The sequence below is a fragment of the Cebus imitator genome, unplaced genomic scaffold, assembly GCF_001604975.1.
Source record: "Cebus imitator isolate Cc_AM_T3 unplaced genomic scaffold, Cebus_imitator-1.0 Scaffold36, whole genome shotgun sequence".
NCBI lineage: Eukaryota > Metazoa > Chordata > Mammalia > Primates > Cebidae > Cebus > Cebus imitator.
Window position 1 is genome coordinate 1,033,190 of NW_016107351.1, and position 11,946 is coordinate 1,045,135.

The 11,946-nt window shown below is 66.0% G+C and overlaps 1 protein-coding gene across 7 annotated transcripts; it reads right to left on the reverse strand.

Annotated features, from left to right (window-relative positions):
• Positions 1 to 132: 132 nt before the first annotated feature.
• Positions 133 to 10,922, reverse strand: SLC16A3 (solute carrier family 16 member 3). Of its 7 annotated transcripts, none has more exons than XM_037737148.1 (5): positions 10,665 to 10,922; positions 3,465 to 3,713; positions 2,883 to 3,026; positions 1,883 to 2,644; positions 133 to 905 (listed from the first exon to the last, which is right to left on the reverse strand). In XM_037737148.1, exons 1-5 carry the CDS (start codon positions 10,840 to 10,842, stop codon positions 631 to 633), a joined length of 1,608 nt encoding a protein of 535 aa, XP_037593076.1. In that variant the 5' UTR covers positions 10,843 to 10,922; the 3' UTR covers positions 133 to 630. The 7 variants fall into 7 exon arrangements, with proteins under 7 accessions (XP_037593076.1, XP_017380236.1, XP_017380235.1 ...); XM_017524747.2 differs by having other exon boundaries at positions 10,544 to 10,768; XM_017524746.2 differs by lacking the exon at positions 10,665 to 10,922 and adding an exon at positions 6,988 to 10,341.
• Positions 10,923 to 11,946: the final 1,024 nt, after the last annotated feature.

Sequence of the window (11,946 nt, forward strand, 5' to 3'; positions counted from 1 at the left end):
CACCACGAACACTCTGCCACTGCAGGGAAAGCTGGCGAGGACAGAGCCACTGTAGGAACCAGGCCATCAGCAGACCCAAGATTCGGGGCGCAGTCAGGCCACACAGCAAAACCACACACTCCCAGAAGACCATCCTGACACTCCACCCACACACAGGTTTATTTCCACCTTCCAGGGGTGGCAGAAGCTATCCCCAAAGACACCGAGGGGTGGGTGCAGGCCGCACGTAAGAACCCAGGGTAGGATGGGCTGGAGAGGGCCCCACACAGCACCTGCCCCACCAGCCTATCCGCAGCCCACCCTTGGATTAAAGTCATCTCATCTTGCGGCATGGGTTTCTAGGTCCTTGAGCACAATAGTGGCCGCAGGCCATTTGGGACCAGCAGGCGGGGCCCCTGTTGTGGATGCCTTGTAACCTCAAGGCTTGGCTTCACCGCAGATCCACTCTGGAATGACACAGTTCCTGCCCCGCCACCTCCCCCTGCAAAACACTGATCAGGCGACGATCTGCTAAGCTGGCAGCCAGAGCCCAGCGTGGCCCTGCCCGAGCCAGTCCTGTTTGTAAAATAAATAGCAAGCGTTGCCAGCCTCGGTACCTCCTCCCTGTGCTTGCCGGCCCCTCCCAGCCACTCAGACACTGGTTTCTGGGGTGTGAACCACCTCCCCGTTTTTCTCAGGCTCAGCCTTCAGGAAATGTTCCACTTCCCTGGAGTCCACCCCCGCATCTGCGGGGGGCTTGTGGAGATTCTCCTCCTCCGTGGCCGCTGCCTCAGGCTGTGGCTCCTTGGGCCTCTTCCTGATGCAGAAGAAGTTGCCCAGCAGCAAAATCAGGGAGGAGGTGACCACCTCGGCCCCCGCCAGGAGGAACACGTACTTGTAGACGTGGGTCGCGTCCAGGAGCTTGCCTGCAGGAAGACCCGGTCAGTCCCAGCCACTCTTGTGCAGGTGCAGCTGTCCCCGGGTGCCCAGGGCCCCACCCAAGCTGATGTCTCCTCGGTGTCTGTAGCACACACGGGCCACCCTGTGTTTCTCCCAGCTCCTGGAACCAGGAAGTGTTCTCTTCCCTCCATGTTCTAGCTGGGGGCATCCTCAGCCTCCCTCCCTCCTCCCCAGGGAAGCCAAGACTTAGAGGCTAAAAACAGCAGTGGCTTTGAGGGGAGTTTGGGCCTTGGACTCCTTGGTAGGAGTCACACTGGTCCCCAGAGCCCCCCTGACGCTTCCAGTTGGCAGCCCCAGAAGCCCTGCTGCGTTCAGCACCGGCCCTGTTTCCCGGCTACCTCGGACCCCAGGAGTCAGGTGGTGAGGCTTTGCGCCCCCCCCAAGCCCAGGACCCTCCCTTGCCAGGCAACCAGAGCCTGGGTGAGGGTGCTCCAGTCAGAACTCAGTTCCCTCAAGTGCTAGCTCAGCTAGCCTTCAAAAAGGAAAGGCCCCAAAATGCAAAAATGGGCTGTGGGTTGCCCGAAACTGCTGCCGAGACACCATCTTTGGGGCTCTACCCCCACCCCCTTTCCTTGGATTCCTCCTGCAAGCCTGTCCACAGCCCTCTAACCTGGTGGGTCCCACATGGACAACCTGCCTTTGCCTCTGATGCTGACCCATAACTAGAGGCCGGACCCTCTGCAGACAAGAGCCTGGAGGAGCTGCTCCGTCCAGCCCCTGGTCGCCCTGTCTGTGGGGGGTACGCTGTGCCGGGATGAGCCCCTAACTCCTAATGGAGACCTGCTGGCCCCGGCAGCATCAGGCTTGGCCCAGCACAGTGCACCCCCCTCCAGCTCTGAGTCCCACAGTGGGTGGCTGCCGAGGGGTGCGCATCCCTGCCTTGCAAAGCGGGCATCTGACTGGAAGGCAGGCGTGGGGAACTGCCTGAGGGCCCAGCGCTCACCTCCAGACGGGGGACCGATGAGCACGGCCACCGCCTCCATCAGCAGTACCAGGCCAATGGCGCTGGAAAACTTGTGGGTGCCCACAATGGCCATGAGCACCTCGAACTGCAGGGCCCCCACCATGCCGTAAGAGATGCCGAAGAAGATGCAGAAGACCACCAGGCCACCATAGTCCCCCGCCGTGGAGCCCGCCAGGTCCGCGAGGCCGTTGAAGAACATGGAGAAGCTGAAGAGGTAGACGGAGTAGGGCCGCACCTTCCCGAGCCCCGCCACAAAGCCCGCAGCCGGCCGCGCGAAGATGTCGATGAAGCCCAGGATGGTGAGCAGGAAGGCCGCCTTGGTGTCGGGCACACCCAGGTCCTTGGCGTAGCTCACCACAAACACGGGCGGCACAAAGAGCCCCAGCACCATGACTGAGGCAGCCACGGCGTACAGCACAAAGCCTCGGTCCCGGAAGACGCTCAGGTCCAGCAGGTGCCGGGAGGGTCGCTGCGGCCCCGAGCCCCCACCCGGCTGGGCCACGGCCACGAGGGGCCTCATGAGTGCGGCACACACGCAGCAGTTGAGCAGCAGGCCTCCCAGGATGAGGAAGCCGCCCCGCCAGCCATAGTGGTCCTGCAGCAGCTGCCCCAGCGGGCTCAGGGCGCACAGGAAGACGGGGCTGCCTGCCGCCGCCAGCCCGTTAGCCATGGGGCGCCGCTTGCTGAAGTAGCGGTTCAGCATGATGAGCGAGGGCTGGAAGTTGAGCGCCAAACCCAACCCTGGAGGAAAGGGAATGGGGTGAGAGCCCCCCCAGGGCAGCCCCCAAAGCCCAAGACCCTCGTCTCTGCCCCCAGGGCTCCCACTGTGCAGAGGCCCTGCCACCCACACACTCAAGAAGGGGACAGTGAGGTGAAGCCAGACACCCCGCAGCCACCTGCCCTGCTGTCCTCCAGAGACCAGGACAAGCAGCACAAGGGCACAGCCCCGCCCCCTCCTGGCACCTGCGGCCCCACTCACCAGTGATGACCCCAGTGGTGAGGTAGACCTGGATGATGCTCCTGCAGAAGGACGAAGCCACCATGCCCAGGGACGCGAAGAGGCCCCCCACAAGCATGACGGGCCGGCAGCCAAAGCGGTTCACACACACGCTGCAGAGCGGGCCTGCGGAGGGCGGCAGCTGAGGGGGCGGGCCCAGGCCTGCAGCTGGCCTCCCCTGCCCACGCCACCCCTCCCTCGGCGGGATGCTAGGGGCACCCTGTGGCTGGCTCCCCAAGCACAGAGCTAATAACACGAGCGCTGCCCGCTGGGCCGCACTGGTCCTGCAGTCAGGAACAGACATCTTTTCAAGAACGGCTGTTGGAGCCCTGTCCTCTTGGACTGTCTATAAATACAGCCAACACGTTTGGACGGGGGCCAGGATGGACTTCACCCTGCCGCTGCCCAGCAGGATCGCAGCCCCAAGGGCTTCCCTCCAGGGTTCCCTGGGGAGCGGGTGGAAGGCGCTGTGCCAAGCCCAGCCACACATGGACTCCTGTGCCTGGCAGGATCTGCCAGCAGAGCCCCAGATGGGGGGGGGGTCTGGTGTGAGGCCGCCCTCACCTGTCCCGTAGAGCATGGCCAGCAGGATGGAGGAGATCCAGGCTGTGTCGCTGTAGCCGATCCCAAACTCCTGCATCAGCCCCTTGAAGAAGACACTGACGGCCTTGGGGAAGGCGTAGGAGAAGCCGGTGATGACGAAGCAGCCGAAGAGCACAGCCCAGCCCCAGCCGCCGTCGGGGGCCTTGACGCCCGTCGGGCCGTCGTCCACCACAGCCCCTCCCATGGCCAGGAGGGCTGGTTCCGCCTCACCTGAGAGAGAAAGCAGGCTGACTCAGGCTGCCCGGGTTACTACCCCCAAGTGCAGCCCGGCAGGGGAGGGACACGAGCGGGGTGCCACACACACCTGGGGCTGGCACCTGGGCCAGACGCCCCAGGAGCTCAGCCGTGGGGCAGCTGCCCAGCACCCACACTAGTGGCCCCCTGACCTGCTGCTTGATGCAGGCAGGAGGGTTTGCAGGGAGGCCAGCAATTGGGGGTCCCAGTCCACCCACCTCCATCCGCACCGCCTCCTGCACCCACACAGCTGGCTCTAAAGGGCAGTGGCTTTTTTGGGCTCAGCCATGACTCAGATTACCTCCCGGGGTGAGCAGCCCCCGGCAGGAACGTGGGTCTGGCCGTCATTTCTGCCCTGGCCCATTCTCCTGGCTGACCCGTGCTGAGCAGGGGCCTCGCACAGTGATTCTGGCAGCAGCCTGCACCTTCAGTCCCCAGCACCAAGCTTGCCCTGGGGCCTCTGGAGGTGGTGTCCTCTAGGCCTCTCCCTGTCTAATTCTAGGTGGAGTGTGCCTTGCCCTGGCTCTTCTGCTCCCAAGGGCCCGCTTTGGCTTCTGTGGACCCCACCGGGAGCCTGCAGCAAGAGGAGGGGCAGTTGCTGGCTGGGAGAGCCTGGGCGCCTGGCCGGAGGGGACAGTTAGCAGCACAGGGGCTGCAGTATTAGAGGAGGTGGGGTGGGGAAGTGGGGCAGAGCCAGCCTCGTGTCCCTGGAGGGCCCCTTGCCTCCCACTGGCGTGCTTGCTCAGTGACTCCTCCAGTGGGAAGAGGCTCACTCCACCTCTGCCTGGAGTGACCGACAGGCTGCAGCTTGAACTCACTCAGGAATGTCTGCAGCCTCCATGGGAGGCAGGGGCCAGAGAGGCTTCCATCCATCCCACCAGAGCAAACCACAGCAGCCCCCATGTCTGAAGCTGGCATCACTTCTGTAAACGCCAGGAGCTTAGCGCGTGTGGGGGAGAGTGAAGTTGGGACCCAGGGCCAGACTTCCATCTTCATGCGCCCCCCTACCAAGAAGTCACCTGCCTCCCTCCTCACCAAGGACTGCAACCCAAGGCCTTGAGTGGTCTAGTCCAGCCAGCTTGGCTTCTCCCTCCGGGGGCCATACTGTGAACCAGCGCCCCAGGAGGCAGCAGCAGGCCTGTGGGGCAAGCTCCACCACCACCCCCTTTCCTTGGATTCCTCCTGCAAGCGTGTCCACAGCTCCCTAACCTGGTGGGTCCCACCTGGACAGCCTGCCTTTGTCTCTAACGCCGACACATAACTAGAGGCCGGACCCGCACAAGGGCAAGGACCTTTGCTGGGTGAGTTTCAGTTCTGTGCCTGCTCCTCCTCCTCTGGGCCGTCCCCAAATCCAGCTTGCTGGACCGGCCCCACCACAGGTGCTGTGCCCCTTGGAGTCCCTGCTTCAGAGGTCTGAGGATGGTCTTTAAGGGCTCCCCAAGTGTTCCACGCCGTCACTGTCACTGGGAAATGCCGCTTGACGAGGGGAGCCAGCTGTGGCTGGATGATCACATGCTGCCCACTGCAACGGAACAGGCCCTCCCCAGAGGCCCACCCCCGGAGCCTGTGCTGGCTCCCTGGGGCCAAGGCCTTGGGACCATTTCTGGGAAACCCAGGAGCACCTTTTGTTCCTGCCTGCACCTGGGCACCGGATGCCCCACCACAGTGCCTGAGACAGGACACTGCCTGGGGTCCCTCAGCAGCAGGCTAGGTCCTGCTCATACTGGCATCAAGTTTAAAAGGTCCCTAAGATGACACTACATAGCAGAGTAACTACAAGATGCTAAAAATACATGCACTTGAGGAATGAAACAGGAACAGGATGCAGAATGCGGGCCATGGGGAGACAGGAGGGATTGACGGCCTCAGGTCCCAGCTTGTTTGGGATTGTGGGTTTACACTTTTTAAAATACATCAAACGGACCATGCAAGGCCAAGGAAGGAAATGTATATACAACAAATAGAAACAGATTCCGCATACCCCAGGGTCCCCTCCAAAAACAAGCACCAGGGTCTCTGAGTCTACCTGGGCTGTACCAGCGGGGGCAGGGGACGCAGGCAAACCCAGCATTCGATGCCCGCCAGCGTCCTCAGGAGATAGACGAGGGCGCATGGGGAGGCAGGGGATGACGGCCACCCTCAGGATATGTGGTGCCCCCTGGACTAGGGTCAAGGAGGGCTGGCAGACGGTTGGGGCAGTGCCAGGGCTCACTGGCCAGGAGAGCACAGCATGTTCTGGGACCTGAGGAGCTTGTGGCTTCCACGTGACGCTCACGTGGGGAGGGCCATCTTCTGTGTCAAGGAGATGAGGCATTTGGACAAGAAGCTTCCACACCACAGCCTGGCACTGTCATCTGTCCTCACCCAGGCTGGGGTGCCAGTCACCCAGACTGAAATGGCTCCATGAGTTCTGACTCCAGCCTGTCGTCCAGGGGCTGACTTTGAGCCAGCTGTGCCCACACAGCTTGGGGCAGGGGATTCCACAGGAGATACAGTAGGGGAAGGGGCACGAAACGACAGTCCACAGTCCCCGTCTCCCAGGATAACCCCAGCATCACGATGGACTGAGGTGCAGGCTGGCTGAGGTTCCAAGGACAGCCCTGGGGCTGCACTGCCTGGAGCCACACCACAGCCACCAAGCATTGGCTTCTCTGTGGGCACACACTACAGGCTGGCCTTCCCCTGACATTTACTGTCGCCCCCCCCACCGCGCTCCCAGGAAGCATGCCAACCCACCCAGAAATAACCTGGCCCCTGGGCTGAGAAAGCTGATCTCCCAGGTGGGGTTGCCTGGAGAGCTGGTCCCCAAAGGCCCCACAACTCCGGGCTGCTAAAGCTGAGCAGGGAGGTCTGGGGCAGGGGTGCGTGGGGAGGACCCTTCCAGGAGACCCCCACATCCCAGAGCCATGTGCCCTCATGATTCCAGCCCTCGTGAGTCCTCATGAGCAAGCAGTTCCCTCAAGGGTCCAGGGCACAGGGGTCTCAAACCTGGCCCCCTGGTTTGGGGCCAGGACTCAGCCATGAAGCCCTCAGGACCTGGGCGCCTGCCAGGTTGGACCCCTGCACTGCCCGGTCACCAGCCTGGAAGGCTTGGAAGACCATGCCAGGTCCTGCAGGATCTATGGCAACACACATACAGAAAGGGTCTCGAACCTGAGCCCAGCTGCCCAGCTGGCTCCTCCAGGCCTCTCCAGAAACCCCACTCACCTCCTTGGGAGCACTGGGCACCCTGGACCTGCAGACCCCTCACCCGCTTAGGTCCTCAGGTCGAGCAGCACCACCACCTCGTTGAGGCCTCCGCTGGACTGTCGGCCCGTTGTCTGGGTCTGGGCAGTGGCCTGTTACCTAACTGACTCCAGCCTTTGAAGGATGGGCCTTGGCCCTGCCTTTGTGGCCCAGGCAGGAGGCGGGGCAGGAATAGGGCAATTTCTTTCCTTCCTGGATCCCTGGGAGCTGCCCAGGACCAAGGAAGCAGCCCCCTCCCCCACCCTTTGGTTAGCTTGGGGTTGGCAAGGGGTTCCAGGAGGGCAGGAGGGCGCTGCACCCAGGGAGGGGCCTCCCTGAGTTGTTCTTCCCCTTGTGCAAACCAGGAAGGAGCACCAGCCCCTCCCTGCAGCCCAGGCCCAGCCATCTGCAAAGGTGTTGGGGGCCGGGGTGTCAGGGAGTGGACGCTGGACAAGGGGCTGCCCAGGCCTGAGCCCTGTTCCCCGTCTCAGACTCCCGCGCATGCCTGTGCCGACACCGTGTCCACTCACATCATCATCGCAGGGCCCGGTGGGGCAGACACACAGGCCTCATTTGCAGATTGGCCACTTCCACCCAGGACCAGGAGCCCCCCAACTGGTGCCCCAAGGGTTGCTGGGCACAAGTCCCACGTGGAAAATGGAGGCTGCCTGCTCCACAGCAGGCTTCATCCCTGAGCTGCCACTGCGGGGTCTTAGAGCTTGGAACTCGCTTCTCTGCAAGCTGAGGTCACCGCCCTGGGGCCGGGAGGCGGTGGGAGCCAGAGCTGGTCCAGAGCCGCCGTCCCCCACGTCGGAGGCCTCATGGACCCCGCAAGGCCGCCCCTCCGCGAAGCCACGTCGTCCTATTCCTGGACTCTCGTGCACCCCCGTGCACCCCTCCACCCTAAAGCCGGTGTCCGGAAGCCCAGCCTGGAGGGGAACTCGGGTCAGGAGGCTCCCCCGCCATGGCCTCCCAGCAGGCGTCGTGGGGACCCGTGGGGAGGAGTGACGCGGGGGAGGCAGGAAGGCGGGTGGCGGGGACGGAGGGGGAGCCCAGAGCTCCACCCTCGCTAGGAAAGGCCCCTCCTCGGTGCGCCCCTGACCGGGCTGGACGATTGCCTGACGGCTCTGGCTTCCGGGCTCGGCGGGCAGGGGTCGGCGCTTGTGGGGGAGGCTGGGCGGAGCCCACCGGGGAAGGAGAAGGGGGACAGGAGGATGCTCCGCCCGGACCCGCCCCGCCGGCCGCGGGACGTGGGGGACGTGACCGCGCCATAGGAGGAGCCGCCGTATTGCCCGCAGTAGGCGCCCTGCCGGACGCTACCGTAATTGCGGGCGCGCGGGTCCACCCGGGTCAGCGGAGCCTGGGAGCCGCGCCAGGCGTCGGGCCTCGAAGCCACAGGGCGGGGCCGGCTCCACTTGCTGCAGAGGTGGGACGAGTGGGCGCGGCTCGGGGCTCGGGGACTTTGACTCGTGAATTCCGAGTCTCGGGGCAGGGGCCCGGCCGTTCTGTGCGTGCGGCTGCCCGGAGCGGCCCATTTCACAGATGGGGCTGACTCGGGCAGGAGAAGCCGTGAGGACGCCCCGAGCCCTGTCTACTCCCGCCCCGCCCCTGCGCCAGGGCCTGGGCACCTCCAATGGCTCTGCGCCACTGCCGAGAAGGCCCCCCACTGGGGCCCAGAGTGTAGACCACATTTGGCTCTTCACTCGAGGGAGTGGCACTGGCCTTTCCGCCCCATGTGGCCAGGTCACCCCAGGACCCACCACTAAGCCAGCCCTCAAAGTCACTGGGGCCACATGGCTTTCTGGGTGGCCTGGATGGCGGGCCCTGCCCAAGGTCACATGGGGTCGTTACCAAGCTTGTCTTGGGACCAGGCCTCTAGATTCCTACTCCAAGCCCTGTCCACACCACGGAGTCCTGGGGAAAGACCCTGCACCTGCCAAGACAGTGTTCCTATGTACTCAGAGCCTCGCTGGGGGCAGAAACCCCCCATGGCGTCCTAGCACCCCTCTCCCAGTTCCTGCCCGCCATGAGGGAGCGCAGCCGAGCCGCCACACCAAGCTGGGGGAGCTGTTCCTGTCCCTCTCAGCACGTTCAGGCCAACACCCACCTGACTTCCCAGGCCTGTGCAGTGAAGCTGGGACCCTGGGCTCCCCAGCCCCAAAAGACACAAGACCACCCACCCTTGTGCTCAGTGTAGAGAAGACCCTGGGCCCTGAGGTGGGGCCAACTGGCATTTCCCCTACTCAGCAGGCCTGACTCTGGCCAGGAGAGGGACCCTTTCAGCCCAGGCTTCCTGGCCACGCAGCTCGGTGCCTCTAGGACAGAGAGGAGGACGGCGGCCCGACGCTGCCCCGTCGTTCCTCACTGACTGCAGCCGCCCGCGGTAGCCCTGGCCAGAGCCAAGGCTTCCCTTCCACTCTGCGGCCCCTGTCCCTTGACGGGCCCAACACCCGAGGAGGCGCCTGAGCAACCCACTTTTAGGATAGGGAAACTGAGGCAAGGGTTAGGAAGTGGGAGGCTACCGAAGGCCGCTCCTGGTTTTCCCACGAGCTGGGGACAAGGGGCGGGAGGTAGGGCGAACCCAGGGAGCCCAGCCTGGCTCTAGAAGGGCAACTTCCGTGCACCGCGCAGGCTGTTAGTCATTGCCCGAGGGCGGGCGTGGGTCGGTGAGTGTTTAGGGTGACGCAAACGGGGAAAGCGCCACGGCCCGAGCGCACGTGCTCCCCACTCCCTCGGGGAGGCCACCCCCACGGGGAGGGCTGCAGGAGCCCCGCCAAATATAGCCCGCGCCCCCCGCCGCCGCCGCCGCGGACCGAGCTATTTATACCCGGACCGGGCTTGGCCGCTGGCGCAGCCACCTCCGGGCCGGAGCCCAGCCCCTGAAGCCGCCCGACGGGTGGGCGCCGGGCCGGACCCGGGAAGGCCAGACTTCGCAGGGATGCGAGGGCGCGGAGGGGCGCGGCTGGCTCTGGGTGGGGGCCGCAGGGGGCGGGAAAGCTAGTCCATGCCCCGGGCGCCCCCGGACCTGACGGGCGAAGTTGGGGCGGGGTGAGAGCGCGGACCCAGAAGCCACCCCCTTGCCGGGCACTGGCTTGGCGCCCCGGGCGGCTCAGAAGCTCCTGGGCCCCGACCCGCGCGCCGAGCATCCGGGCCGCGCCTACCTGCCGCCGCTGGGCCGCCGCGCCCGCCTCTGCCGCCTCTGCCGCCCGGCTCCGCGCCGGGGGCGACTTTAAGTGTTCGGTCGCTCGCGCGGCACGTCCCCCGCGCACGTCACCGCCTGGCGCCGCCCCTGCGCGCCCCGCCCGGACCCCGAGCCGCCGCCGGGGGGGTTCCCGGGCCGCAGCTCCCCGACGGCGCGTCCCGCAACCCCCGCCGAGCCCCAAGATCCCCCCACCCGGAACCGGCCCCGTTCGCCCCCCCCGCCCAGAGCTGCGCTTCTAGCCGGGCCAGACCCGCCCCCTCCGCACCCCGCGACTGGGGCCACCCGGCCTCGCCCGCCCCCGGCGCTGGGATGGGCGTCCAGGCTCGCGTCGCCCTCGCGTCCCTCCGCTTCCCCTCCCAAGACCGCGGATGCAGAGTACCCCGGCTCGGAGCGGAGCGCCACCCCTGGCCCCCCAACGCCGGAGCCCCTGTGACTGGGGGGTGCCGGCGCCTCGCTCAGCTCTGGGGCCTGGGTCCTCCTCGCTGAGGCCACGGTCCGACCTGCCCCGTCCAGACCTCCGCCTCCCCCCGGGGCGCGGCCTCTGCTGCCGGGATTCGGGGCGAGGCCTCGCCCTCCCTGAACTTCCGTTTCCCCGGGTGGCTCCGCGCCCGGCGGGGCCCCACGAGGCCGCCCACTCAGCCCTGCGCAGAACCGGGCGCAGAGGCCGCGCGCTCGCATCCGGAGAGGCGAGGGCTGCGGACCCGCCGGCCCGGGAGGCGCTTCTCCCAGCCCGTTACACGGAATAACGGGGCGCTCCTGGCGCCGGCGTCCGAGGCAGCTCCGGGGCGCGAGGCCTTTGCTGGCCTGGACCGGGGCCGCCAGTTGCCGCCCGCGGGACGCTTTCCCTGTCCCGGCCCCTCGGGCCCGCCTGGGGCTCCTGCGGCCGCCGCGCGTTTGAGGGGAGCTTCTCCCTTTCCGGGCCCGCGAGGGGCACAGTTTTGGGGGCGGGAACCCAGCGCTGCGCCCCCGCCCATCTCCCCATCCGGGGGGTTTAACGGTTTCTGTTTAAATTTCGCGGGCGCGGGAAAAAACGAAGACTCAGTCGCTCCGGCGGAGGTTTAAAAGATCTCCTTCCCCTGGCCGGGGCCTTGGGAAGGCGGGGGTCCTCCCAGGTCGGGCGCCCCCTTTTTCGCACCCCTCGGACTCCATGTTGGGTCCCTTCGGGAGCGCTCCCTTCGTGACGCCGTCTTTCCCTCCCCGGGACTTCCCTCGGGTCCCGCCGCCCCCGTGGCAGCCGGTCCCCCCGACGCCGTCCCGGTTCCCTCCGCGCAGTGCGGAGGCCGCTCTCCGCCCGGGACCCCCTTTCCGGCTCCTCCGTGTGACACGTGGCGGCTGCTCCTCCCGTTTCTCTCCGAATCGCTTTCTGCAAACGCCCTGTGTCCGGTCCGCTCTCAGGAGACCAGGAACCTGGGGAGGCACCCTCGGGGGAGCTGCGGGCCCCCGAACCCCAGTGTGACCCCTTCACACAAAGGAGGCAGCGGGCATCGGCGGAGGACCCTCCGGAGGGCAGGCGGAGGCCGTGCGGGCCGCGGCGTCCCCACCTGCAGCGCAGCCCTCCGGGCGCCCAGCCCAACAGGGCCGCGGTCCTTTCAGTGTCATGTTATGAGCGCGCCCACGATGGCGGCATCGCCAAAAGCTGAGAAACATGAACATGAGAGCACGTGCCGCTGAGCAGAACCCAGGCCTGTGGCAAGTGGTGAGGAAACGGCCCCCCTTGACGCCCGCCCGCTGAGGGGTCTTCGGACTTCGTGGATGAACGCCCCACGTGGTGGGCCCGTGCTC